Source organism: Fringilla coelebs (genome assembly GCF_963513975.1).
Source record: "Fringilla coelebs genome assembly, chromosome: 20".
NCBI classification, from domain to species: Eukaryota; Metazoa; Chordata; class Aves; order Passeriformes; family Fringillidae; genus Fringilla; species Fringilla coelebs.
The window spans coordinates 6,223,813-6,250,529 of record NC_140046.1 but is presented as its reverse complement, the minus strand read 5'-3'; the positions used below and the strand labels follow the sequence as shown (position 1 = coordinate 6,250,529).

The window sequence follows — 26,717 nt, the reverse complement described above, 5'->3', positions numbered from 1 at the left end:
CTAGCCTGGGCAGCCCCTTCCAATGTCTAATCCCCCTTTCTGTGAAGGAATTCCTCCTCATGTTCAGCCTGAACATGCCATGACTAAATCCTCTCACCCTGTCCCTTGGAGCAGAGCCCAACCCCCACCTGGCTACAACCTCCTGTAATATAATTGTAGAGCACAAGAAGGTCCTCTCTGTGAAAAATATATTTATTATTGTCTTTTCACAAATATTAAAATGAATATTACATGTGTTATGTTAGAAAGTTATGCTGTATTAATTTTCTTAAGTAGTGTGTTAAATATAGTTTTAGGTTATAAAATAAGGTTAAAATAGAAACTATGGTGTGTAGGAAGGAACCTTAAAGAAGGATCAGAAGAAACCCACCTTCCCACAGCACCTCTGATTTTGCAGTGTGGAGCAGGATTTGAAGCAGCTGGGATCATTTCCAGCCAAAGGAAAAGAGCAGAGGGTCGAAGGGCTGATGTTTTTTCCATGTGTCAGCTTCAAAGTTTTTGGTCGGGACCATGGCACAGATCTATTAGCAAGCAGGCAAAAAGCCTGAAACTCTCTCTGAATTAATTCAATTTCCACGTATGAGAAGCCTTCAGCCCCTGAGGAATGCACAAACACCCAGAGGCTCTACGCCCCCCACATCCCCTGGCCAGGGGTTTGGGTTCTGCCCTAATCCCTTTGTGAGCTCCCAGGTGGGCACAGAAGGGAGCAGTGGAAAACATCATGGCTGGAGGAAATGAAGTTTCTCAAGGAGAAACCAAAAGGCAGGCAAGGAGCTCAATCCCCCTTTTTTTTTTTTTCCTTTTTTCTTTTTTTTTTTTTTTTTTCTTTAATTAATCATTCCAGTCACTGCTTGTTTTGCCCAAACTTATTTTTGGCTGTGGCAGTGGGATTTGCCTCCTGCTGCTACGCCCAGGGGGGAAAGAAACAGCCCAACTTCTCTGTAAATCTGCTCAAAGCATTCAGCTGAAATTAGAGAAAGCTCCTCACTGCCTTCAAAATTAAAAAAAAAAAAAACAAAACAAGGTAAAACCTCACTGTTCTAGGTCTGCATGTGCAGACTGTCCCTTGGCAGAAAGGTGCAACTGTTAACTTACAAATCTCACGAGAAGGTAGTTTGATGTGAAACAAGAAATACAACTTCTAAAAATAATCAGATTAAATAATCAACGTCGCTTTTGCCGCCTTCTCATTTCATCACTCTTCCTCTCTGAAGCGAACCCTCACGTTTCTCAGAAGTGGCTCCCAATATCGTGACCCGTCCCTTTCTTTGGAAAACCATTCTCCAAGTTGATATTTGGCTTTTTAGGACACTCAGAAACGCTGGCGATCCTTTGTTACTTTTCCTTTAGGACCCAGATTTTGCATGTTTTCTCCAACCCCATTTAGCATCTGCTACAAACGGTGATGCACAAGTGGGGTACTGAGGGAAATAGGGGGGCTGCTGCTGCGGATAGCCGGGCGTGCAAACCCCCCATTTCCCTCTGCGCACCTTGACCGTGCTCTGCGCGTTCATTAATTTAATTAATTTAATTAATTTAATTAATTTAATCCTTTGACGCTGCGCCCGCACAGCCTCGCACCCTCTCCCCTCGGCACAATCCCCCCCGCCCGCTGTACCTTGGGACTGCCCAGCTCACCTCCCCTTCCCCCCCGCTTCCCCAGCGAGTGGTAGGCGCCGCGCGCGCTGATTGGCCGCCCGGCCCCGCAGTCCGCGCGAGCTGCGGGTGCCTCAGTGTGCGCGCGGCCGGCGCGGCGGGCGGGTCGGTCCCTGCGCTCCTTCCGCTCCTTCCGCCCCTCAGCGCCGCCGCCATGGCTTCGGGTAGGTGCCGCCAGCCCCGCCGGGCTCAGCGGGCAGCGGCGGCTCCGCTTCCCGCCGCCGAGCCGCGGGCGCGGTGGGGCGCGGGAGGGCGGGCGGAGCGAGCGCCATGTGGCGCATGTGGGAAAGGCCGCGGCCATGTTGCGGGGGACGCGCCCGCTTTTTCCCTCACGCCCCCCCCCACCCCTCACCCCTGCGCTCGGTGAGGGGGAGGGGAGCCACGCCCCCGCCGGTGGCCCCCGTGGGCACGCCCCCCTCGGCCGAGGCCACGCCCCCTCCCCGGGGAGCCCCGCTGCGCGAGCCGCTCGGGTCACGCCCCTTTAGGCGCGGGGCCGTGGCCTGGCGGGCGCGCCCCCCACCCGTGTGGCACTGGGGGGACCCTGGGGACAGGGTCCCTTTGGGGTCTTGTGCTCGGATGATGCGTGGGGTGCACCCTTTCTTTTGGGGTCTAGGCCCCCCAGCGCATGTGTGAGCCCCCCCTTTAGGCCACAGCCTTCCCAGTGTGAGTGTGGACCCCATTTTGGTTCGTACTTCCCAGTATAGGCCCTCCCACCTTGGGTCGTGTATCTCCCCCATGTGTGGGATGTGGGCCCTGTTTTGGTTCATGCCCCCCCACTGTAGGCTCCCCCACTTTTGGGTCGTGTACCCTTCCCCCTGCTGTGAGCTGGAAGCTTCCCCTTCTGGGTCACAGCCCTTTTCCTGTGTGGACCCCAAGTTTGGGTTGTGGTTCCCCCCCACACCCCATCCCGGTGTGAGATGGGGATCACCTTTGGGTCATGCCCCTCTCCATGACATCCTTTGTGTGCACCCCCCATGGAATGCAGGCACTCCCTCCCTTGGGTTTTGCCCCTCTTTACAAGGGAAATGCCCTCCCCACCCCCGGCAGGGGAGCACCTTTGTGTCCCGGTATGAGCTGCCTCTGCTGTGCGCTCTGTGCTCTCCACACAGCGTGAACTGGGGGGGCTTCACACCCCTGCTGTGGGCTTAACAACGCCCTGGGATTGTTTTCCAGCGGGGCTTTAGCCGAGCAGGGAAGCAGGATCTGCTCTCCCGGCTGACCTGACACAGCCCAGCTTCCCCTGGGGCCTCTCCGAGCACAATGTGCTGTTCCTTCATCCCCTTTGAGGTGGGGATGGCTGCTCCCCCGGCCGTGCAGCCTTGGCTAGGTGTGGGTACTGGTGTATCCCGAAGTGGGAGGAGGAATTCCAAGGCTGCCTGTGCTTTGTGGAGTGAGCCATGTTTTGTTATGGTCGAGCCATTTTGGCGTTGTTTCGTGCGGCGGGTGTGAGTGATAGACAATACAAACAAAGCAAGGGCTGCTTCAGGAATCCTTTCATTCAGGGAGCCGTTGAACATGAAAAAGCAAATGTGTCCAAATCACGAATTTTTCTACTAAATGAGTAAAGCTTGGCAGTAAATTACATCTACTTTCCCCCCATCTGTCAGCTAGTGACCAGTCAAGCACCTGAGTGTCTCCTCTGTTTTTAGTGATGTTCAAACATGAGGTTCTTTTTCTTTGGAGGATACTGAAAGGCACTATTGCTTTTTTATATTAATTACTTAATAAGAAAAATCTCAGTTTTCAAATGTACACAGGAGATTGTTCTATCTTGAGAGGAATAAACCCCCTGAGTAGTGCAAGGTGATTAGGCTGCTACATCCCACTTCATCAACAGGAAATCCTTCCATGAACTTTTTAAACATTAAAAAAAAAAAGTCAGTGTAGGAATTTCCAGAATAAACTGTTATTTCCAAAAATCCTTACAGACTCTTGTCCCCATTGAGGCCACAAAAATAAATTGATCAGAAGTCTGTAAGAGTCAAGCAGAGGATGTAGAAAATTGTATAAATAAAGGAAATTCCTCTGCTTGTGTGTGTTCAATTTTACAGGCTCTTTATCTGGTTGCTTTCAATTTTTTTTCCAAAATGTTGTGGTTTGGTGGAAGTTTGTTAAGGAGATGAAATGCAGTTCTTAAATTTATATCTAATTACATCCTTACTCAAGAATTTTCTGATACTGCTATTAATATTCTTTAATTAGCAGTATTAATGGCATAGAAATGTTAGAGTTAAACCACAACCATGTTTCACAATGTGGTTACCTATTTAATAGTAATCTTTGTGATCATTTAAATGGAAACTGTAAAAATTGTACCTTACCCCTTAAAAACAAACATGAATTGCACTTCTACATTGGGTTTTTAATTGCCTTTCAATACAAAAAAACAATGAAATATTTATGTAGCAGTGCAAAAGGAGGAGAAATTTGCATCTAAGTGAAACTGCTTTATAGGATGTGTGAAATTTAACCTCCTTTCATCTCATGTTAGGGTTTGTAAATGTTTCTGTTACAGAATATGAAATTGGATACTTTGTGTTGCTGTTTTGTGTGAATATCTGGGGAGATTTCCCCCCCCATCTCACATCCATCACCTCAGGTGATGCCCTCATCAAAGCTCTGGTTAAGTGTCTGTAACCACTGGCAGGATTGGATTTATGACCTGCTGAGGGAGCTATAATGAGCAGATTCAGCAATCTGATGAGTGTTTTGATTGGAAAATGGTCACAGTCATTTATGACATTTACCCTGCCTTGTAATTCATTCTCAGTGTCAGCGTTTTAGGCACTTCTGGGGATAGAGGCTGGAGAGAGAATGTGGGGGGAAGGGTGAAACTGGGGTTGAGAAGCTCCTGATAGATTTTATTACACCATGGCACATTTATTTCTATAAATTCTTGAAGTGGTTGGAAGAGAAAAATTGCAGTGCTTATCCAGAATGTTTGGGTTTTGACGAGAAGGTGGGAATTTCAAGCAGATTTCCTCCTGCCTAGGAAGGGAGATGGATGGAGCCTGAGCAGTGCAGAGGCTGGAAGGGCACAGGGCAGAGTGAGGAACCTCTGCAGAGCTGGGCTGGGGATGGATGTGAGGCTGATGGAGCCTCAGTGTGTGTGTGTGTTCTGTGTGCTGCATCTGTCACGTGCTGCTCAGCTCTCAGCTGGGTTTTTCCTCTTGCAGCAGGAGCAAAGGGAAGTGTGGTGGCTCCTCCATCCCTGGTTTCCATCTCCCATTCTGCCTGTGTTTGTGCCCTTTAGCTCGGCAAAGCTTTCTTAGAGCATCCCAAAAAGGGGTTCAGCTGCACTGACCTACTTAGCTTTGCTTGATTAATTAAGCTGCTGCATTCTGCTCATTGATGATGGCACTGTACTCTATAGCCATTAGAGGGGTTCTACTGTTCTGGGTATTAGAAAAGACTCCTTGAAAACAGAATTCAGATCCTTCAAAAGGGACATTTCCAAGTGTGTTTTGTCCCCCACACCCTGTGCTGCTGTCATTCCAGTCTTCATATTTTCACTTTTGTTGATGAAGAGGAAGCTTCATTCTGCAGGGATAGTAGTTGTAATATCCAGGGTACTTGAACCTTTCTCCCTCTCCCCACATTTTCTCCTCTAGTAAGTAGAGACTAAAATGTTCATTGGAAATTCTCAATATGACTTATTTCTTTTTCTAGATTCTGGAAGTTACAGTCAGTCTGGGGGCCAGCAGAGGTATGTGAGGATTTTTGTTTTGCTGTTAGCAATTACATCTGCAGACCAAAAGACCATTTAGTATTCCCAGCATGCTCACTCATTGTTCAGAATGGAGTATTGATAGGTTTTTGGAATTAAGGATGCAGAAAGCTTGCACCTTGCACTTTCCCAAGATGTCTTATAAAACAAAGAGAAATCAGTCTACATTCATGAAAAGAAGACAATAGTCATGTGATGTAAATGGGTGTAAATTGGAATGACATCTTGTAATAGTAAGAACTTTTGAAATGACATGAATATAGAGAAATAGTTTTCGTGTGATTGCCTTAAGCTGTTCACTGAGATTTTAGCCAAAGGTTATGATATTTGTTATATGGCCCAAGGCTGCAGGGCATGTTTTAATCAGTGAGACAAGTGTTTTTATGGAAGTATAAAAATCATGGCTAATGCTGCCTGTGCTAATGAAGATCATCAGGCTTTGTGCTTGTAGCACTGCCTCAGTTTGGGTTTGTATCTCAGCACGTGCTTCTTCTGTCAGTTCATGAAGGCTTAAAGTGGCAGAATAATGAATAAGTATAATATAAAATTACAGCAAACCCAGCTTTCATGTACTTAAAATTTATATTTAAAACACAGCAGAAATTAAAATGAACTCTTCTGGCTTCTGACAGTCAACCATTAATTCATTGATGCAGTTTTGATATGCCTGGAACTGCAGTACTTGGATTAAATACCTATTTTGGAATGAAGAGAAACTCAGAGATGCCAAAAATACCTTTACTTTCCAACATGTGTGGAGGGCACTCTAAACATTTCCTAAATGCATTTTTCTCTTCCAGCTACTCATCCTATGGCAATCAGAGCAGTCAGAATTATGGACAAGGACAGGTATGTTGAAAAAAACATTGTGGCTTTCAAAGCAGATGTTCCTTGAGTGAAAAAAATTGTTCCTGGGCCAGGAAGAATTCCAGTCTCAGCTGTGCTTGATGTTTGCAGTTGTGTCTAGCCAAGGAAAACTGTAATTTACTGCTGTGGAAGTTACACTTATTTGAATACATTCTTGAAATTACAGGGATATTCTGGTTATGGGCAGAGTGGAGACAATTCCTCCTATGGACAGAACTATGGAAGCTATCATGGGAACTATGGACAAAATCAATCAGGTTTGGCTAGCTTGTTACATTCATTGGCAGGATTTAAAAGGTGAATATTGACTAAAAATTTTCTTCCTCCGTTTCCAGGTTATGGACAAGATTCCCAGGGATATGATGATGAATCCAATTATGAAAATCAGAATCAGAGCTCCTACAACCAGCAGTCCTATGGCAGTCAGGGGCAGCAGAAAGGGTCATCCAGAGGGTAAGGAGGCAGAGTTTATCAGTATCTATTAAAGTATTGTTTAGTAGTCACAAATCACATAGATTGAGACCAGGCATTTGATTGTTTTGACACATTCATAACTATAGCTATAACATATTTCTTACTAACATTGCTGAGAAAAAGACAAATATTTGAAGGTCCACATCCTTAAAACATGTTTAATGTCTGAAAAGAGGTACAGGAAGAATTATTTCTTTATGTAAGAAGGATGGGTGTAGTTGTTTTGAAGTCAAGCTGTATGGGGACATGCATTTCAGAAAGTCTTTGCATTGTGGCTACAATGAAGAATGGACTTGGCAGAGTGTTTTGATTAGGAGAAAGACCTATCAAATCCCTCTCCAATCACATTCTTTTGTATAAACTTACAGTGCTCTTTTATTAACTTCAAATAAGCTCTTAGCCATGGAACTCCTAGCTGCTCTCAGATTGCAGACTGCTTATCTGGCTCAGAATGCCTTTTCTTGAAAGAGAAGGGATTCAGAAATGTCATGCAAGAAATATATTTTGGTTTTCCAACTAAGTAGAGTTCTCAGAACATGGTGGGTTTATATGCTCATCAGGAAATTAAATGTGCCCTTGCATGCTGCACTCAGTGCTATTGCAAATGTATTTTACTTGTGATGTTGTATTGGATTCAGTTTCAGGAGGATTAATGATACAGCTTTGAAAGTATGTTGGAAAATACAGCCTAACTTCCCAGAATGACTAAAAAGGCCATTTAATGCTAGATTGCATTAAATGTGTGCTTTAGAGGCTTTGTGCCTCCTCCCCAGGTCACTGCTTGTGTTAGAGCTTTACTGAGGATCATGTGACCTCTTTGAAATACTCTGTGGAGTACTAAACCTCATTCTTATGTCCAAGGTCCAAATGGTTTTGTATTTTTTGCAAGGTGATAAAACAATCTGGTCTTGAGCAAACCTCTACTTGGTTTCCAGTTTTATAGTTCTTATTATAAAACATTTTAATATTTTTAAAAATGTCTTAATCTGCCAGCAATAGGTGCTTTCACACAGATGTCATTTTTACTTTCACAACAAAGGCAGGTACACAGTTATGTTTTGTTTTGCTTTGTTTTTTGAGTATTTATTAGAGCTGTAGAGAGGTAATAATGTCGTTTTTAACTCTGTAGATGTCCAGTAGAATAAAAATACAGCATGTAGGTTCTCCAAGAAGTTGTTTGTGATCTAGAAAATGGAGAAAAGGCTTTGAAGGGAAGCTCCTCCATGTAGGGTTGTAACAGATAAGGAGAAACTGAGAAATTAAATGGTAGCAGCTTTGAAGAGGGTGCCACAAAACTGTAGCTGTCACATCCTAGGGAAGGGAAGACAGCCAATAGTGGATGCTTTCAGCAGTGCTTCCTGTGGTGGTAAAGGTGTCAAGGCTAAAGCAGAGATGACTTTTTTGAAGTGAAGATAATAACAAAAATCTTCACAAGCTGTTTACCACTGGGATTACCAAGGTTAAAGCTGAGATCTAGGGTAGAAGTGGGAGAGAGCAGATTAAATGGTATTTACGCAGATGGGATATTTTGGGATTGGTTAGACCCAATGCACCACATCTGAAAGTGCTTTGAAAAGCTGCTGGAAACTTCTGGAGGCTCCCGTGGTTTTTTTTCCCTTTTTCTGAGATACTTTCTCTAGCAAGTAAGATTGCCAAAGGCTGGAGAGTGGCAGATCTAGTGCCTCATCCTTCAAAAAAGGGTGGAAGCAGGGAGGGAGAAGGGAAGAAAAGGTGGTAGAGGTCAGAGATTGTTTTCAGTTACTGAAAAAATGAGACAGCTAAGGCACAACTAAGTACCTGAGGGGAAACAAAGGAATGAGTAACAGCCAGTGTTCCCTGGATGCAATTTATTTCTCATAAATCTATATTATGCCTTGCCATGAAAGGCTAAGAGAACTATTGTCTCATATATCTAGATTTTCAAAATACTTTAGTTTCTACTGAAGTAGTGTCATGTAGGCAAATGGTGTAGGTGAGATTCCCTTGTGGCTGCTCTAAAGTTGTTAATCTTAATCTTAGAGAAGATTTATGACTCCCTCTTGGAATGTAGAGCTGCATTGTGTTGCAGTGTCCTGGATGTGATATTGGCCAGTGTTTCTGATGAGGGTTGCTGGGATAAGTGCAGATGGCACTGAAATGAGAAGAACCTCAGGTATGTTACAGGCCACCAGACAGTTAGAAAAATTCTTGATAAATTGTAGAAGGCCCAGAAAAAGAGAGGTTGCAATTCAGTGAAAGCAAAATGTTGGGATTTTTTTAGGCAGCAAGTCTCAGCTGCACTATCCAACATGAGCACTGAGGCTCTGCCCTGCAGGTCCAGAGGGAAGGATTTGGTGTTCAGCAGGTCACAGGCTCTCCATCAGCCACTGATGGTCCTGAGGAGAGGGAGGAAAGCAGATGTTGGACTGGGACATGTGAGAGGAGTGATGTTCCTAATTTATATAATGAGTTAACTGCAATTAGGAAATTTAGCAATGTCCTGAATTTTCAGCTGTTATTTTGCTCTCTATTCTCTGAACATTTAGCTATTAATTCAAATTCTGTTTGTTTTAAGTGGAAGAGGCTCTTATGAACAAAAGTCAAACTATGGTCAGCACCAAAGCTCTTATGACCAGCAGTCAAGCTATGGACAAAACCAAGACTCTTATGACCAGCAGTCAAGCTCCTATGACCAGCAGTCGGGCTATGGCCACCAGGGCTCCTATGACCAGCAGTCGGGCTATGGCCACCAGAGCTCTTATGACCAAAAGTCAGGCTATAACCAGCACCAAAGCTCGTATGGGCATTCCCAGCAATCCTACCAGTCTCAGAAGGGAAGCTATAGCCACAACAGCCAAGGTAAAATTGACAGCTTGAATTCAGTATTGGCTAATAAAATTGAGCAGCTCTGTGAAATGGTTGGATTTCCTTCTGCAAGCAGTTTGATTTGATGGATATTTAAATTCTCTTCCATGGTGATGTTCTTGGGGAATGTTTTATTTGTTAGGACTTTCAAAACGTTGTAGGGAGATTAAAATCTCTTGGGGCCCCAAAGTAGTTGCTGCTCCTATGACCAGCAGTTGGGCTATGGCCACCAGAGCTCTTATGACCAAAAGTCAGGCTATAACCAGCACCAGAGCTCATATGGGCACTCCCAGCAATCCTACCAGTCTCAGAAGGGAAGCTTATTTGTTAAGACTTTCAAAACATTGTTTTGAGATGGGAGATTTTAATCTCTTGGGGTCCCAAAATGGTTGCATTTAGGTATGTTAGAACAGCATTGCAGAGAATCTGTCCCTGAGTTCTGCAAATTCTAGATGGATTTTTTTTTCCCAAGCTATTTTGAACCCTTTTCCTGCACGAGGGTGACATGTCTTGATCAGTCATGAAGAGCTTCTGCACTTCACATTCCAGCTTTATGCTGTGTAGGTGAATTGTGAGATAGAAGGAGAGGTTTAAGATGAAGCCTTTTTTTGCATTAACTTCACACCAGCAGCACAACCCACTCTATTTATCCTTGTTCTGTCTTCAGTGATGTCTTTTGCAAACTAGGAGGACTGTATGGAAGTCAAATGGAAAGTGTATTTTAGACAGTATGTGTTTAATGTTTGGAAAGAGGAGTGTAATTACAGAGTGGTTTTTACATTCTGTTATAGCCAGTGACCCTGGAGATAATGGAGCAAAGTTTGGTTTGTTTGTTTGTTTTTTTTTTTTATCCTTTTTGGCACAGAGAATGTCAGAGAGATTTAGGAATTGATACATTTCAGATGTAAATGGCAGAGTTAATGAAGAGGAGGTGGGAATTCCAGGGTGTGAATTTTCTCTGTGCTGCAGTTTGCACTACAATTGACTCGTGTTTGGTTTGACTCCTCCCAGATGATCGCCGTGAAAAGAGCAGGTATGGAGAAGATAATAGAGGATATGGCGGGTCACAGGGAGGAGGTAGAGGGGGATATGACATGGATGGAAGAGGTCATATGTCTGGATATAGGTAAGTGATCTCATTCCAGTGCCTGCAGCTCCTTACCCTTGTTTCCTATTATTTAGCTGGTTTTTCATTTTTGGTTATTATATGTCTGTTCTTAAGGTGGTTCAGGTTTAGATTTCCAAAACTGGAAGGTTTCTAAAATTAAACCTTTCTGCATTGCACAGAAATGGGTTTTGCCTAGGGGGACAGCTTTTAGATACACATAAATTGAGACCAGGCATTTGATTGTTTTGACACACAGCTGCATTTTATTTGGTGAGTTGCAATACAAAAACTGCCCCAGCCAATCACTTGTTTTCAGTGATGAGAAAACCAACAGCCAGTGATTGAGAAAAATTTATGAAATTGATACCTAAGGTAGCTCACATTTTACCAGGGAAGTACTTTGGCCTTGAATAATTTAGTAGTAACATTATTTGGTCTTTGATTTTTTTTTTCAGTTTAAACTTCTATTAAGATACACATCTTTTATTATTGATTTATTTATCAGTCTGAACACGTTTATTTTGGGTAGATCTGAAATACTAACAATGCTGTCACTCCTTTCCCCATTGCCTTAGGCCCTGCGCTGTCAAGAAAATTTATGCACATATTTAATTCTGTGCTTGCAGATGATCTCATGCCGAGGTCTGCAATTGGGATCTTGGCTTTAAAGCCTACTGAATTAAACATATGACATATTATTTATTAATAACTCACACAACTGGCTCCCCTTTGTGTCCCTCTGAGAGGTTGGAGGTGCACAGGGCTCACTGATGCAGGGCAAGAATGTTGAAGCTTCCAGAGAGCTTTGAGGTGTTGCTTGTCAGCACCACATACCCTTCAAAAGGCTGCACAGCTCTGGGTTATTCCTAAACTCCAGATGAAAAATTCTATAATTATACAGTGTTTTCTCTTGGAACTGATCTGATTTAAATTAAATAATCCACTACTTGGTTACTTTTAAAAGTACTTATTTTAAAATCATATTTAAAATCTGTCTGCTTCTGAGATGCTCCTAAACTCTACTTAGTGGATTGTTTATAATGATGTAGGAGATCTTACCTCTTCTAATTAGGTGTGGTAGCACAATTAGAAAATCATATTAATGTTATTTTATGTTTGCTGGAGTTTTATATAATATAAACATAATGCATATTTTTCTGTAATATTTTTATAATAAACACAAATTTTTATACTATAAATAAGCATAAATATATAAAAATAATTTTGTCATGTAGAGCATCACACATAAAACAAAAATAACAAGCAAAATAATTTCTAAGTTAATTTTCAGTTAAAACTGAACCTTTTTTTTTTAATTAGATTTTCTTTGTGCATGAGGACTTTCCATATTCCTGTGATAAAAACTTCTTTAAAAATGTCATAGCTTAGCCCTTTCCAATAATAGCAATGAATGTGAGCTTCAAAAAACACATTGCTGATAGAGTTTGTCACTTTGAAACAAACTTGGGTCTTTGCAAGATAAAGTCAAATGTATCAATGCCTGTGAAAATAAAGCCTCTTGTCATATTTTTCCAAAATGTGAGGAAACTTTTGCTCACGCATCCATGTAGATCATGGAACTTGACTGAACTGGAAAGCCAAAAGAAGGGGAAGAGGGGAAGTGAATGAAGAAGTGGAGGAAAATTCAGGGAAGTGGGAAGGCATTTTTTAGGAATTCTGTCTGCTTCTGTTAAGTGATGTTAGCTTTAATGGTATTTTTTGTGGACATTTTCTGGATCCACGGTGTCATATATCTTTATTCAGTCTTTTTGCATAATTGTGACAGAGGATTCTCCTTCTGACATATGTATTTTACCAGACATGCTTATTAGAGAAGTCTAAAAGGTTAAATTAAATAACAAACTCTATAATGAAGGGGAAAATAACTTGTAATAAGGTAAGAAATCATGTTTAGTCCTGTGAAAATGTGGGGTTTAAGGGTAGAGGTTTTTTGGGGGGGGTTATATTCTTGGGTTTCTCGTACTTATATGTTTATTTCTTGGGGAAAATACATGTAGGAATATCAGGTTGACCTTCAGTAGCCACCATTTTCAGTTGCTCTGATCCCCTTTTAATGCTAAACCATGAAAATTCCATAGCCATCAGGAGATAATTTAAAAATCTTGTCTGCACAGATACTTTAATGATGCTGTAATCACAGAATTCCAGATCACAGAATGGTTTTGGGTTGGAAGGGACCTCAAAAATCAACTTTTCCCACCTTCTGCCATGGGCAGGGACACCTTCCACTATCCCAGGGTGCTCAGAGCTCCCTCCAACCTGGCCTTGAGCAGGGGTTGGAATAATAACAGGCTTTGACATTTACAGTGCTTAGAAAATAACGTGTAAAAATTCCCCCTTGCCTTTACAAACTAATCAATATCAAATGTGAGACCACAATGAATGGATCTCTTGTTCCTAGCTAGTAATAATTCTTCCTTGACTGACATCTAGACACAGGGAGAGCTTTAGAGGTGTAGTTTTATTCTGGCAACCAGAAGGACTTGGACATATCCTGGACTGAATGCTTTCAGCACTCATTTTTCTTTAGTGCCTGTATAAAGTCACCCAGCACTGAGAAGAAAATATCTTGGGAGAGATTCCTGTTCACATTTTTTAGCTGATATTAGTCCAGTGAAGAACACATGGTGGTTTTTGTCATGTGTCAGAAGTTCACATTTTAGTTTTAATAACTTAGGGTTTCAGAATTATCCTTGAGATTTTTTTAATGGTCTTGAATTACATCTTTTGGGATTTTAGTAGAATTTCCCCACCCTATTGTATTGAAGCTTGAAAAATTGATGATTTCCCTGATTTTTATTCTGGCTAAGAAGTAAAATATTTCTCTTTTCTTCATAGTTAAAAGAGTTTCATCTTTTGGTTAGAAAGCAGGAAAAGCAAGTCTTGAGAATGCAGAGTTTTACTTTAAGAAATTCACTCAATTTTTAGAGTCCTCATCTGAAACACAAGGAATTAATGGTTACCATGGCTGGGGGACTGAATTGTTTTGGTTGAGGCTGTAAGTGGGAAACACAGGAGCAAACAAAGCAGGTGAGAGGAGCTTTGCTTTTGGCTCTGCTCACACAGCCTGTGCTGGGAGAACCACAGAGATGCAGTTCAGAAAGGATTTGCCATTGTGTTAGGATTTGTCATAGAAATCCTGACTTTGCTCAGCAGAGATTATTCTTTCTCTCTTGTGGAGATTGATGGTGATCTACTATAAACACAAGCTACCTATGCAGCTTAATTTATCAGCTATTAGGAGTGGGAATTAGTGTGATATAAAGAAACTGCAGCACAGTGCAGATGAGTTTTACAAGTGTGGTTTGTGTTCAGAATTGATATTTTGACTTGTAACAGATATGCTTGAGCTTAGCCTTATGGAGACTTTGGAAAAATGTGAACAGAGGCAATAAATATAAGCAAGGGAAAAAACCCCATCTGTCAGTGACTGTTGGTGCACTAAATATTCCTTTCTTGTTTGTAAAATACACTCTTAGGTGTTAGGGACACACTTGGTAAGACAGATACACGTTGCAGGCTGAATTTGGTCCCTGAATTCTTAGTGCTGCTTCTGCCAGCATCTGATATTTATAAAACTGCATTTCTTGCATGTTGAGCTCCCTGTATCACCTGTACTTCAATTTAAAGAGATGTTCCCAGCTGGATTAAGCAATATCCAGATGAAGTCCAGTTACAGTCTAGTAGGAGATGATAAATCTGTGATTGAATATGGGAGAAATTAACAACTGAGGACTTGAGGCAGCAAGTTCACACAGCAAGTGGTGCCTTGTCATGTTCTGGCTGCCTGCAGTTCAGCCTCTTATTTATTATCTTAGTTGGTGGCACTGCTGAATTTTGACTGCCTGTTCATGTTTCTAACACAGGATATTAAGACTCCAAAATCCATCTGGTCACCCATCTCTGAGGTCTGTGTGCAGGCCTGGTCAAGCAGTGGGCTGTGAAATACTGCAGTTGTATTTTCCATATGTTTTATGCCAGTAATGTGGGAGCAAATTCAGTTGCTAAGGTTGGATTTTGGGTCTCAATGAGTGGCAGATCTGAGACTGTGGCATCAGCTGCTTGCAGTTTCTGTGTTTGACTTGCTGCAGGGTATCTGCCTGATCCCACAGAGTCTTGGCTAATTTTGCCCAGCAATTGCAGGAAGGTAACAAATGCAGCTTCATAAATCACATATCAAATGCCACATAAAAATGTAGGAGAGCATCAATCCACTGCCAAAGGTGTCTATCAGTAGATTGTTCCAGATTTTTGTTGGGTTGGTCATGTGTGACTAAGCAGAAGACAACATGCTGGCATACTTGGGCAAAAATGTATTTCTGTAGACATTAATTAAAAATCTAATTAAAATTAGTGATTGCACTCATTAGTGCAGAGTGCAGAACTGCTGTATCACAGAATTAAGGCATTGGACTGTGACTTCCTTTACATTTCGTATATTCAGCTCCTGCTTTTCAGGATTGTGGTGCACACATTTTCACCCCAGCATCCTACAAAACCCTCCAGCAAAATCCTGCATGTGTTGACACAAACTTACTTTGTGTAAGTTTTTAGATTGTTGGGTTTTCTGACTGCCATACACTTCCACATCAGAAAAAATATTTGTTCTGGATATTCCTGTCCTGATGAGCTGGGACCATAATCTGGGCTTGGAAAATTTTCATAACATTTAGGTGATTGATATTATTCACTGTTGTTGTTTCTGAGTTAAAATCCCTGAAAAACAGGCATCTTACTAAAAATTGTTATGTCATAATGAAGTTTTTTTTTTAGCTGAAGTGAAATGGAGGTGGCAGAAAGGTATTTACAGTAAATTTTATCATCACCATTGTGTTTTTAATCATCAGTCCTTGAAAACAGACAACCTTGAGTAAAGACCAGCACTGATGCTGCATGCAAAATCTTCAATGAGCAGAGTGAATTAATGAATAAATGACACTGCAATTTAGCATTCAGATTTCTTCTGTGAAACAGCAATAAAATCTGCAGCAAAAATTTATTTTAAGAAAAGTCCCAGTAAAAGTGATAGTCTGTTGTGCCATACTGTCCAGATGTCAGTCACTCTCCAAAGAGTGTCTCTTAATGCAAGTTTGATAATAACCTGTTGAAACTTTATTTGGTCCTCACTTTGGGTAGATTTTCTCTCATAAATGTTAAGTATCCACAGCTTCCATTTATGATTTTCCATTTGCTGTAACAGATGGACAGAGTGCCAGAGAAATAACTCCCTAATTTGACTCCATTGCCTTTTGGTGGGTGCTTGTGTGCCCTGTTTGGGCTGATGTGTGAGCAGACAGATGGAATTAACACCTGCACTGATTTTTGGTGACTAAGTCCTTTGGTGAAGAGGCACAATAATAGCTCCAGAGGCTGGAGATATTTCTCTGCAGCAGGCTTTGAGCTCACACTGCCTTTATCATGGTGAGAAAGCTCTTGGGATTAGGTGATTCTGCCTGATGTTGAGGTGGCAGCTGTGCCTCAGGACAAGGAGGAGAAGCAGGCACTTGTACGTGGTAATATGAGAGAGTCCTTCTGACATTTGGTTACTGACTTTCTAAAAAACTCAGTATTTTTTTTCTGACAGCTCTGAGTATTGATTATCTTGTGTTCATAAACATGGATGCAATTAAAAATGCTGCTGTGAAAAATCCTTCCAGTACAAACCTATCCAGTGAAAAAAGAGTGAGGGTTTATTTTCATGCACATAATTGGAGGCATAACAACCTGTTTTAAATCCCCTTCTTACCTTTGAAAATTGATGTGTGTATTCTCTTAACTTGGTCTACATTTTGTGCCACAGGTTTCAGAATGAATGAAATAAAACTTCACGGCCTCTGCTTTTGAAGCTCACATACACACACACCTTCTCTGTAATGCCAAGTGCTGTAGTACAGTAGGTCCTCACAGACCCTTGCTCAGAGAATGGCTCATTCTGCTAATTTATCCCCTCTATTATGAATGCATAACAATAGAGATTAATTTTAGCTCTTTTGACTTCTAGGAAAGCACTAAAGTACTAATTATTCCAATGTAGCAATTACATCTACAATTAAAGCCCACATTAATCTTCATGAAAATACCATTTTTGTTTTAAACCCCAGTTTTGAATAGCTGTTATTTTGGCTGATGGGATGGGAGAAAGTATTGAACCAACCACATGTGTATGGGTTAGTTTAAAATACTCCTTAGGGCTTCTCTTCTCCAGTGGAGCACCCTGAGAGATTTTTTTTTTTGTAATTTAATCTCTGAACATGAATGGGTAGTGAGGAGAACATAGACATGGTGCTTTAGCTGCCAGACAGTAATTCTCAACTTGTCATCAGTTAACTGTAGATTGAGCCTTGGGCTCAGCACGTAGAGACTTAAGGAAGAAATCATTTCTTCAATTTTTCCTCTGCAGTGGTGGTGACCGTGGTGGCTTCAAAAATTACGGTGGTAAGTGCCGAGTATCCAAAAATGTTTCAGTGGAAATTCTTTATAAATCTAAAAGCCACCAATATCTTGTTACTATCTAGTAGAAGCATTATAGAGTTTTGGTGAGGCTGGTGTGTTCACGAGTTTTAATAGCCAAACTTGTAGCAATAAACTGGATTTCTGCTTTGTCAAATTGCATGAGAGAATTTGTGGAGAGAGTGACGTTCACTGGATTTTTTTTTTCTTTTCTTTTTTTTAATTTTTGTTACAAATGCTTCTTAGAAAGGTACTAGAGGTAGAAAAAAAAAAAGTGGGAAACTGCTTGGTGATGTGACAACCAGCATTTGCAAGCAAACACCAGCACAGCATCAGTGTGGCAAGTGCCACATGCTGCAAGTTAAAGAACACGTTAACGTCCTACAGACGCCTTCTGTTGAACGTTTAAATCTAAATATTCTCTAAATCTCTGGTGAATGTCTTAGATCTTAGATGCATTGCATACATTCTTTGTATATTTTCTTGTTGCTAAAAAAGTCACTTGAATGTGTTGTGCTAAAAATAGTCTTTTTTTCTTTCTTTCTTTTTTTTTTTTTTTTATTTTCGTCAAACCCGTATCATAGGTCAAAGGGATTATGGACCGAGATCAGATGCTGGTAAGGAAACAGGCAGTGAGTGGGAGGGAGTGGATTGTAGCTCTTAGGTCACTGCTTTTAAAATGTTTGTCTAGAAAGATGGATGTGGCTGCAATTCCCATGGCTCAAGAGAAACCTAGCTGAAGCATGCCTTCCTTGAAAGAAATAGATTTAATTAAAGTGCATGTGAATTTTTGGATGTTAATGCAGCAAGTAAGAATTTCCTGTTGAATTCTGAATGTGCTTGAGCCAAGCAGCTGCTTTCACTGTCATCACACTTCTGCTAAGCTTGGGTTATTTAAAACACACACTGCTCTGGTGGGTTGGGATGCCCAGCTGCATCAATGTTGGGTGTAAGGCAGGTCAGCTGTCCAGTGTACTCAGCTGATGGTGTTAACCTCAAAATTGAGCTCCCTGCTCCTCTTTTATTTCACACAAAATGTCTCTGGGATTTAAGGGTCTGCTACTGGCCAGCACAGAGCTGAGCTCAAAGTATTGCTGCAGTTGCTCCCACAAAAACACATGGTAAATGCAGCTTAATTTTCCACAGATTCAGAGTCTGACAACTCTGATAACAACACCATCTTTGTGCAAGGACTTGGAGAGGATGTTTCAACAGATCAAGTGGCAGACTATTTCAAACAGATTGGTATCATAAAGGTATGTGAAATGAGAAATCATGGGTCAGAAGGAAGGGAAATGGTGGAACTGGTGTACTGGAAATGTACTGGTATCATTCAAGGCAGAGTTCTCTCTGACTCCCCAGCAGTTGTAGATAATATTTTATCTGGGTTCCCAGCTGACAGCTCATTTGTAAGCTGGCAGCACTAGCACCTTTCTCCTAGTGACATTTAGATTGCATTGTTTCTCTTCTTTAGTCTTTATAGCCCTGACACTCTATCCATTGTGCCACCCTCCTACTGCAGCATGTGTGCCTCTGTTCTGTGGCTGCTGCTTCTGGTTCTGCAATTCTAAATTAGGGTGTTGTGCACTTGACCTAATTTTTTTGTTAAAACTGGGCCCATCATACTTCATGGAGAACATCCAGTCAGTATCCTTCAGTCAAATCCCTGTTTCTGCAGGCCAGCTCTAGGAGAATATTCTCACTAAAGATACTTAGTGTTACAATTTATGCTCTGAGCTGATTTCACCAGTGTTTCTGCTATGCCAAGTGTATAACCTTTCTTTTCAGACCAACAAAAAGACTGGCAAACCCATGATAAATCTGTACACAGACAAGGATACTGGCAAGCCAAAGGGAGAAGCCACAGTATCTTTTGATGACCCTCCTTCTGCTAAAGCAGCAATCGACTGGTTTGATGGTGGGTGAGAGTTACCTGTTCCTTTGGCCATTTTTGAATCTAACAGGCAGTGGAAAAAGCAAATCAATTATCTTTTTGGAGGCCCAATGCTACTATTTATGTAGCTTTTGGGTTGGGGGTTCTGATTTTGGTTTTGGGGTTTTTAGTTATGGTTATAGTTTTTTTTCCTTAAATGAAGAGCTATATTTCATGGTTTCTTGTGTGTCTTGGATTTGTCTCATTTCATTAAACAGCACAGTGATTTAGACCAAAAATGTGCCGTGAATGAGGGTTTGCTGCTGTACCTCAGTCACCCATGCCCAAGGAACGAGAGGTGGTGTTTGTGTCACTTCTTGTTTAGACCAACAGAGCTGTAATCTGTGTTAGCAGCTGGAGGGATTCCCTACAGGGTTGCATTGATATTTTTAGTGTTGTTGGAGCATTCTTAGAGTTTGGGAATGGTTCTGACAATCTTGTGTTGAGCGCTCTGTATATACACAGTGAAAAACAAGGTTTTAAAATTATGGATTTATCCCAGAAATATATTGATGTAAACTCCTTGGACTGCAGGTAGTACAGTGACACTCTTGTAGTAATAAACTCAAGGGGGTGAGGGAAAAGTACCTTCACCTGTCACCTTGTGTGTTCACAGAATTGTAGTGGTACTGGGTAGAAACAAAAATTCATGCTCTGCATCTGGTGGGAAATGATACTGCTTTAAAAAATTGGTATGGCATGCTTGTCTGATGTTTGTATTTGCTAATAAAATGCAAATTGACTTTTGTTTAAGAGGGTAAGGCAAATAGACTATTAGGCACATGTGCAGTGCTGTTTGTCTGCGATAAACATTGGATCTATGAAGAATCCAGTCACTGAAAATCATGAACTTTATTTAAATACACTTGGGAGTTGAGTTTTGGGCTGGCTATTGAATGGTACGAAAGCCTTGTTGCCTTGGTGGAATTACAGACAGTTCAAACATCCAAACTACTTCCCCATGAGCATGGCCAAAAATCTTCTAGACATTCTTTTGTCTTTAGGTTGCAACTTACAGATATCATTTAAACTAAAATACCTGTGTTTGTGGGGAGTTTAGCAAGTAGATCAGGGTTTCCATCTCACCTTTGGACCAGTGCTTTCAAAACCAAGAGATTTACTGCAGCTTCCCTGTGTCTCAAGAGTTTTGTGTTCAGTCTGGGTGTGCAAAGCACTTCTGCTCTGTTGGGTTTGCTGCTGTGTTGTTGGGAGCTGTACTGATCCTTTCTCTCCTCCCACAGGAAAAGAATTCAATGGCAATGTTATCAAAGTTTCTTTTGCAACCAGAAGACCTGAATTCATGAGAGGAGGTGGAGGTGGCGGGCGTCGAGGTGGGACTAAAGTCTGTAGAGTCCTTGGTTTTTGCACAGTTAAATGCTTTTTCACTATGATTGATTTATTAAAGAGAAGTTGACTTTGAAGCAGTGATTCATCAAATATATGAGCCTTTGGGATTCTGCCAGGAAAGGGAGTAATAAGGATTGAACCCAGTTAAGTAAACTGAAATCTGTAATCTCTTCTGCACAGCACAGAATTTATGCTTTCCTTTAGAGCTGGAAAGTCTCCAGACCTTGTCTGCTTTGCTTTTAAAGAGAAAGTGTAACAGGGATGTTGAGCTGTACCATCCCCACATATATGGGGGAATTCCCAGTGAGTATTTGCTTGTTGCAGCAAAGCTCTGAGATTCTCTCTTTCCAGCTGGGATAAAGCAGGGTACATAATTCAGCTGCTGCTGATTTGGAGCAGCAGTTAGATTTCTGCTTCCTTTAATCAAGGCTGTATCAATCTCCCTGATTCTCTGCATGCACAGTTTTGTCAGTAATCTACTGGGTATTCATTACCATTTTCCAGGAATCATGCTTTGGGCAGTGACTGTTAACAAATTCTAGTTCTGAAATCAGGCAGTTCTAAAAAGGATTCTTCAGCAACTTCACTTGGTATAAAAGTTTTTAATTTTGTGATGCAGAAAGCAAGAATGTTGTCCCTCTGCCTGTGTCAGAGGCATCCTGGGATTAATCCAGATTTCTTTTATTGTTAAATTTTTGTTCTGTGCCAGAGTCTGGCCATAAGTGACTGATCTTATACCTTGTTAAATCTTTCAGAAATTTGATTAATGCATGTAGCGGGTTTGTATTTACCCAGTGGCAATTCAAGCAGATCAGGTTTCCCTTTACTGCTGAAAAAGAATTTATAATAAATAGTGGGAATATATTTGCATTAAACACTCCTTCTACTTGAAAAGTCTGTCTGTCACTGAGGGTCTGAAGGCAGTGACAGTCTTTGATACCGGTTTGTCATGTGCAGTTCATAGAACTTTATTCTGATTATAATTTTGTCTGCAGGTTCACGAGGTGGCTATGGAAGAGGTGGGGGCTTCCAGGGTAGAAGTGGGGAACCCAAAAATGGTGATTGGGTTTGTCCTAACCCGTAAGTGTCATTTTAATTGGGATGGGATATTTCATATGTGCTTCACCTTCACAGCTCAGTCTGGGGAATCCTTGTCTGTTCCAGGTCCTGTGGCAACATGAACTTCGCTCGCAGGAATTCCTGCAACCAGTGTGGGGAGCCCAGACCAGAAGATTCACGTCCATCAGGAGGTGTGCAAAACCACCTACACCTCTTAAACATATCAAGTGTTCACATCACCTGCATCTTTCTGAAGGAGCTGATGTATTTCCATGTTTTTCCCCAGATTTCCGTGGCAGAGGTGGCTACGGAGGAGAGCGGGGCTATCGAGGGCGCGGCGGCCGAGGCGGCGACCGGGGAGGAGGCTATGGGGGCAAAATGGGAGGAAGGTAAGAGCAGCCTTTGCTCTTGCTTGGCTCTGGGATTGATGGGGACTGTGGGAAAAGTGTTGTTTGTGTGTGCAAGTACAACCGTCATGAAAATATTCACTACAGACAGGAGCTTCCAGAGGGAGCCACTCAGTCTGTTGAGTTTTGTGAATGTTTCTGGATGAGGCTCTCTGTAAACACAGAGCAGCGCATGGACGTCAGAAATGTTTGACTGAGGGACTGTTTGTTATTTGCTTCATTTGTTACTTGTTTAGAACCTTTTCTTTCCCTTTCCAGAAATGATTTCAGAAATGATCAACGCAACAGACCATACTGAAGACCACTGTGAATGTTTTGTTTGTCTTCTTGATGCGTTTGATAGTGAAATTGCCTGCAGCTTCACCCATGGCCTCTTTCGATAGTGGAATTGAGTGAAACTAGATTTTTATTTTGGTGGGAGGGACTGGGGTGGTTTGGGAGGATTTTTTTTTAAGCAAGACATTGAAATTTAATCCTGATTTCCACATTCTCCTCTTTTCTTCCCCCCCTCACCCCATACCTTTCCAACAGGCCCTAAGAAGGAAAAGATAAACTGTAAAATATTGCCAAAATATGAAGTGTTTTGTAATACAACAATAAATGCTGATTGTTTTATTTGTGAAATCCTACTCTTTCACCATTGCTTGAGTTGCATGCATTTCCTTACATGTTCCCAACGTTCCTGTGGTATGGCTTAAGCAGTAAATAGGCACTTATTTGGAATGGCACTGCAGCTCTGACCCAGCTCTGTGTGTTCACAGAATCTGCAGGCAGGTCAGTGATCGGCCTCCTTGCTATCCATATCCCCTGTCCTGGATTTGCAGACTTATCCCCTGCTCCTTTGCTTTTTCCCTCCTGTGGTGCCTGCAGACCTGCTTTGGTTGCCCTGCACACGAGGGGAGCAGGCAGAAGCAGTGTGAGTGTGTTCTGCTGCTGCCAGGGGGCAGAACAGCTCAAAATCCAAGGTGGGATGGCTTAAAAAAAAAAGTGATTTGTTACATCCTGCTTTACTTGCTGCTTTTGGAATGTGGGTGATGGAAGCAATTGTTGTGTGCAGCTGCTTCATCCTGGAGGTCAGATGCAGGTGAGGTTCAGTAGGTGCATTGTGAGCATTTGGGATTGAGCTCTGCAGCCAAGGGAGAGGAAAGAAGGGAAGTTAATTGCCCCTCCTGCTCAGGTGGGTCACTGCAGAGGTGAGCAGTCTGAGAAGGTGGCACTGCCCCAGTCAGGTCATGGCAGTGCTCCCTCTGCATCACAGGCCTTAGGGAAAGAACCTCTGGCTGTCCAATATTCCAGTGGGCAGCACTATAAATACAAGTCCTTGTGGGCTGTGGTTACAGCTGGGCATAGAGCTGGGCCATATCTACTGAGAAATGAGCAGAAATGGCTTTGGTTAAGGTTTATGAGCCACTCCCCAGCTTGGTGTGCATTGATGGTCAGGGTAACAAAGTTCAAACCAGCATTACCCAGGGTTGTAAATGTGGTGACTGCTGGGCCTTCTTCAGGTTTCTCCTGGAAAGCATCTGCTGTGTTACAAAAGCCATTTGTCACAGATTATGGACAGCTTGTCTTCTTAAAGCAGTGGAATTTGAGGTATATATGTACTAGTGACAGTATAAAATCCAATGTATGGCATGTGAGGGTTCAGAAAGTTGATGAATTCAGTATCTGTTGTTCTGCTGGCCTAGAAAAGTTGGATGCTGATGGTTTGAAGCTGGAGTTACTGTTTGGAGGGAAGAGGCTAGAGGGTGCTCTTGCCCAGTGTTCAGCTGGCAGATGCAGGAATGGTGCCAGCTGGATGGGATAGAAGGAAAGCAGGAATCAGCCACTGAGAGCAGCCTCAGTATCCCTGCTGGGGTTTGTTCCCCAGCAGAGCTGACACCTTGCACTGCACAAACAGCTGGAGCCCTCAGAGGTGAGCACAGAACTGGGAATGGCTGAGCTGAGCTCAGCTGAGCAAAACCCAGGGCTGGTGCAGCATCACCCCTATGCTCCCTGCAGTTCCCTAGTGGGGCTCTGGCGTTTTCCCTCCTGGAGAAGGGCTCGGTGGCTCAAACAGCTGCTGCTTCCAGCATTGGGAGCAACAGTTGTAGCTGCCTTTAATGCTAACTCAGCTTCCAACCCTGCTTTCTCCCCCAGGCTAAGAGCACTTTCCTCTTCAGTCACTGCCCAGGATTACCAAGTAGATGAGTCTTTCAGTGAGCCACAAAGCTGTCACCACCTTCTCAGCTTTTCCAGCCTGGCAATGCTGCCAAGCGCTTCTTGTTTATGTTCTGTTCTGCGCTGGGGCAAAACCACCTGAGTTCTTGCATGGTTTTAAGACACCTTCAGCAGCTGCTTGATCTTTCAGAAAATCAGCAGGACAGATTGTACTGGCTTGATGGGTTGTTTTACTTGCCTTTGGTGCAGGGAGAGTTAAATTAGCTCAGAGAGGCTTGGGAAGATGTTCTGGGAAAAATACAAATCCAGCTGATGGTTTAACTATGTCATTGCCCTCCAACTGCTTCTGCCAAGTCCTTTGGTCCTGCAGGGTTTCTCCACAGCTGCTTAAAGTTTACTACGACAAGCTTTAATTGAGGATTGAATTAATTATCGTTCTTCCCAGTGCTGTGTGAGGATTTGGTAGGACTTCCTGTATTAAAATTCCAGACTAAGGAGGGATAGGACAGTAGATCTGCCCTGTCAGGAGGTGGAAAACCAGGAGAATCTATCTCAGCAGAAAGGAGCAGTTTGGGTTGTTCTCAGCATAGCTGGGAGCAGCTCTGCTCTGTTCTGTATCTATTTGTGCTCCATCTCCCAATAATACATTTTCTTGGTGGCAAGGGTCATTTTGGAAATCAGTCCTGTGTGGAATGCTGGTGGTTTATTTATAAAAACAGGTCTAACACTTGCCAAGCTCAACAACGGCATCAAGAGGGATGCCAATGCAGGAGTGGCACGTGATCCTTAGAGAGCTGAAATGCCACTCCTATATAAAATAATAGCTAAACATTTTCAGAGGCAGACAAATAGTTTCCATGCTGGGCCTCTGCTGCCAAACCCACCTCACCCTGAGAAGAAATGCAAATTTAAGTTGCTCAAATACCACAGTCCTAAAGAGAGATATTTGGGGGCAGTGACTGAAGCCAGTCTCAAGTCTCCAGGGCTTTGAGGCCAGGATCCAGCCAGTGCTGCTTTGCCTAATCTAGAACTGATAATTCCCATTTCCAGGGTAACAGAGCCCCTGTGATGATGTCCCAGTAGATGATGTTGCTAATGCTGCTGTAGCTGTTGCTTGTAAAGCTGTTGTAATAAAATACAGCTGTCAGAATGCACTCGAAATTGCTTTAAACTCCACTTTTCATACCAAAGTGATGATGTTTGCTGGAACTCGGGTGGCACCCTGATCCTGGAAAGAGATGCATGGTTTTGGCTGTTAGCCAAGCAACTAGCAGTGAGATTCAAAGTGCTCCAGCAAATTGGTGTGTTCATGGGAGGCCTCATCAGCAGGGTGCAGCTTCTTGACCTCCATGACTTCCAGGAACTCTACACACAAAAGGTAAAGCCAAGGGAAGTCTGTGCGGACTTTGCATTTTCTCTCTAACATCCTTGTGGTAAGTGTCTGTTCTTGGCTCTGTTTGAGACAGGATACTGGGCAAAACAGACTTTCTAACACATTTTAAGGGCACAGGAAAGTCCTTTGACCTGTGAGAACTTACTGTGCACAAATGAAGTATCCAGAAAACAGTGTCTGAGCAGAAAAGCTTCACTCCTGTGACAGCCCAAGGAACGTTAAGCTGCTCATGCCTTGGTAAAGAATTTGACTCCTGCAGGCTGGGTTTGGGAGGGAAAGCAATGACTGTGCCTGTCTGACCTGGCAGGATCCAAAGTCCTGCCTCTGGCCACTTTCCAGCAGCAGGATGAGGGTTTTGGGCATTGCCTGGCACAGCACACACTGAGCCATCCTGCTGCTGTACAGCAGCAAACATCTGAAGAATGGCTGTTCTCGAGAGGATGAAAGGGAACAGCTTGAACCTGTTCTCAGTGCAGAGCTTTAGAGGTTTTTGATGGTAGGTTCTTGTGCATCACATCCATCTTGGGTGGGAGCTGCTACAGAGGAGTAATGGGGTTGCTATTTGCTTATCTGTGATGATAAACACTCAGCTGCTCTGAGGAAGCTCACGTCACAAGAGCTGTTTCATAATGTTGGTTTATGAGCTCTTGGATCTCACCTCAGACAGGGATCCACTGGTGTCCAGCTCTTCTCTCTGCAGTGCTCAGCTGCTCCTGGTGTGCCCCTCTGGACAAACCAGCCTCCCCCACTGCAGACCCCACGCCTCTGGTAATGGCATTTAGTTCTCTGTGATGTTCACAGGTCACTATTCAAATGGTATTAAATTAAATCTCTGGATCTCTGAGCAGGGAGGTGTCTTTAGGGAAAGGGTTTGGAAATTGAGCTCAGTGAGTGCACTGAGATCTTTTGAGTTAAACTCAAGGGAGGAGGGATTTTCTCTAGGAACCAGGGATGATTAGGCAACCAGACCTTGTAGGGATCTATTTATCAGGCTCTTAGTGAATATTTTACTAAAAGACTTCATTGCTTCTCTGCCACAGGCTTGACTTGTCAGGTTTCAGTTTAGAGGTAGAAATTACAATGATTTAAACTTTTTTTTTTTGCCCCATTTCTGATCTTTCACCTAGCGCTGTAAAAGCCGGAAGTCTGTTCACCTTTCCATGAGATAATATTTCTGTTCCTGATACTGCTCTGATTACAGCAGCTGCATAAACATCTTTATACTCCCAGCCAAAAGTCTGCACAGAACTATGATTTGGCATCCCCAAGGC

At 42.6% G+C, this 26,717-nt stretch overlaps 1 protein-coding gene across 1 annotated transcript; it reads left to right on the top strand.

Moving 5' to 3' along the window:
• Nucleotides 1-1,705: 1,705 nt before the first annotated feature.
• TAF15 (TATA-box binding protein associated factor 15) lies at nucleotides 1,706-22,517 on the top strand. Its single transcript, XM_084218864.1, has 16 exons — nucleotides 1,706-1,820; nucleotides 5,326-5,362; nucleotides 6,184-6,232; nucleotides 6,417-6,507; nucleotides 6,586-6,703; nucleotides 9,279-9,562; nucleotides 10,580-10,694; nucleotides 17,098-17,132; nucleotides 17,732-17,764; nucleotides 18,294-18,403; nucleotides 18,936-19,065; nucleotides 20,322-20,411; nucleotides 21,423-21,507; nucleotides 21,592-21,677; nucleotides 21,773-21,875; nucleotides 22,152-22,517. The coding sequence occupies exons 1-16, from the start codon at nucleotides 1,811-1,813 to the stop codon at nucleotides 22,189-22,191; spliced, it is 1,416 nt and encodes a 471-aa protein (XP_084074990.1). The 5' UTR covers nucleotides 1,706-1,810; the 3' UTR covers nucleotides 22,192-22,517.
• Nucleotides 22,518-26,717: the final 4,200 nt, after the last annotated feature.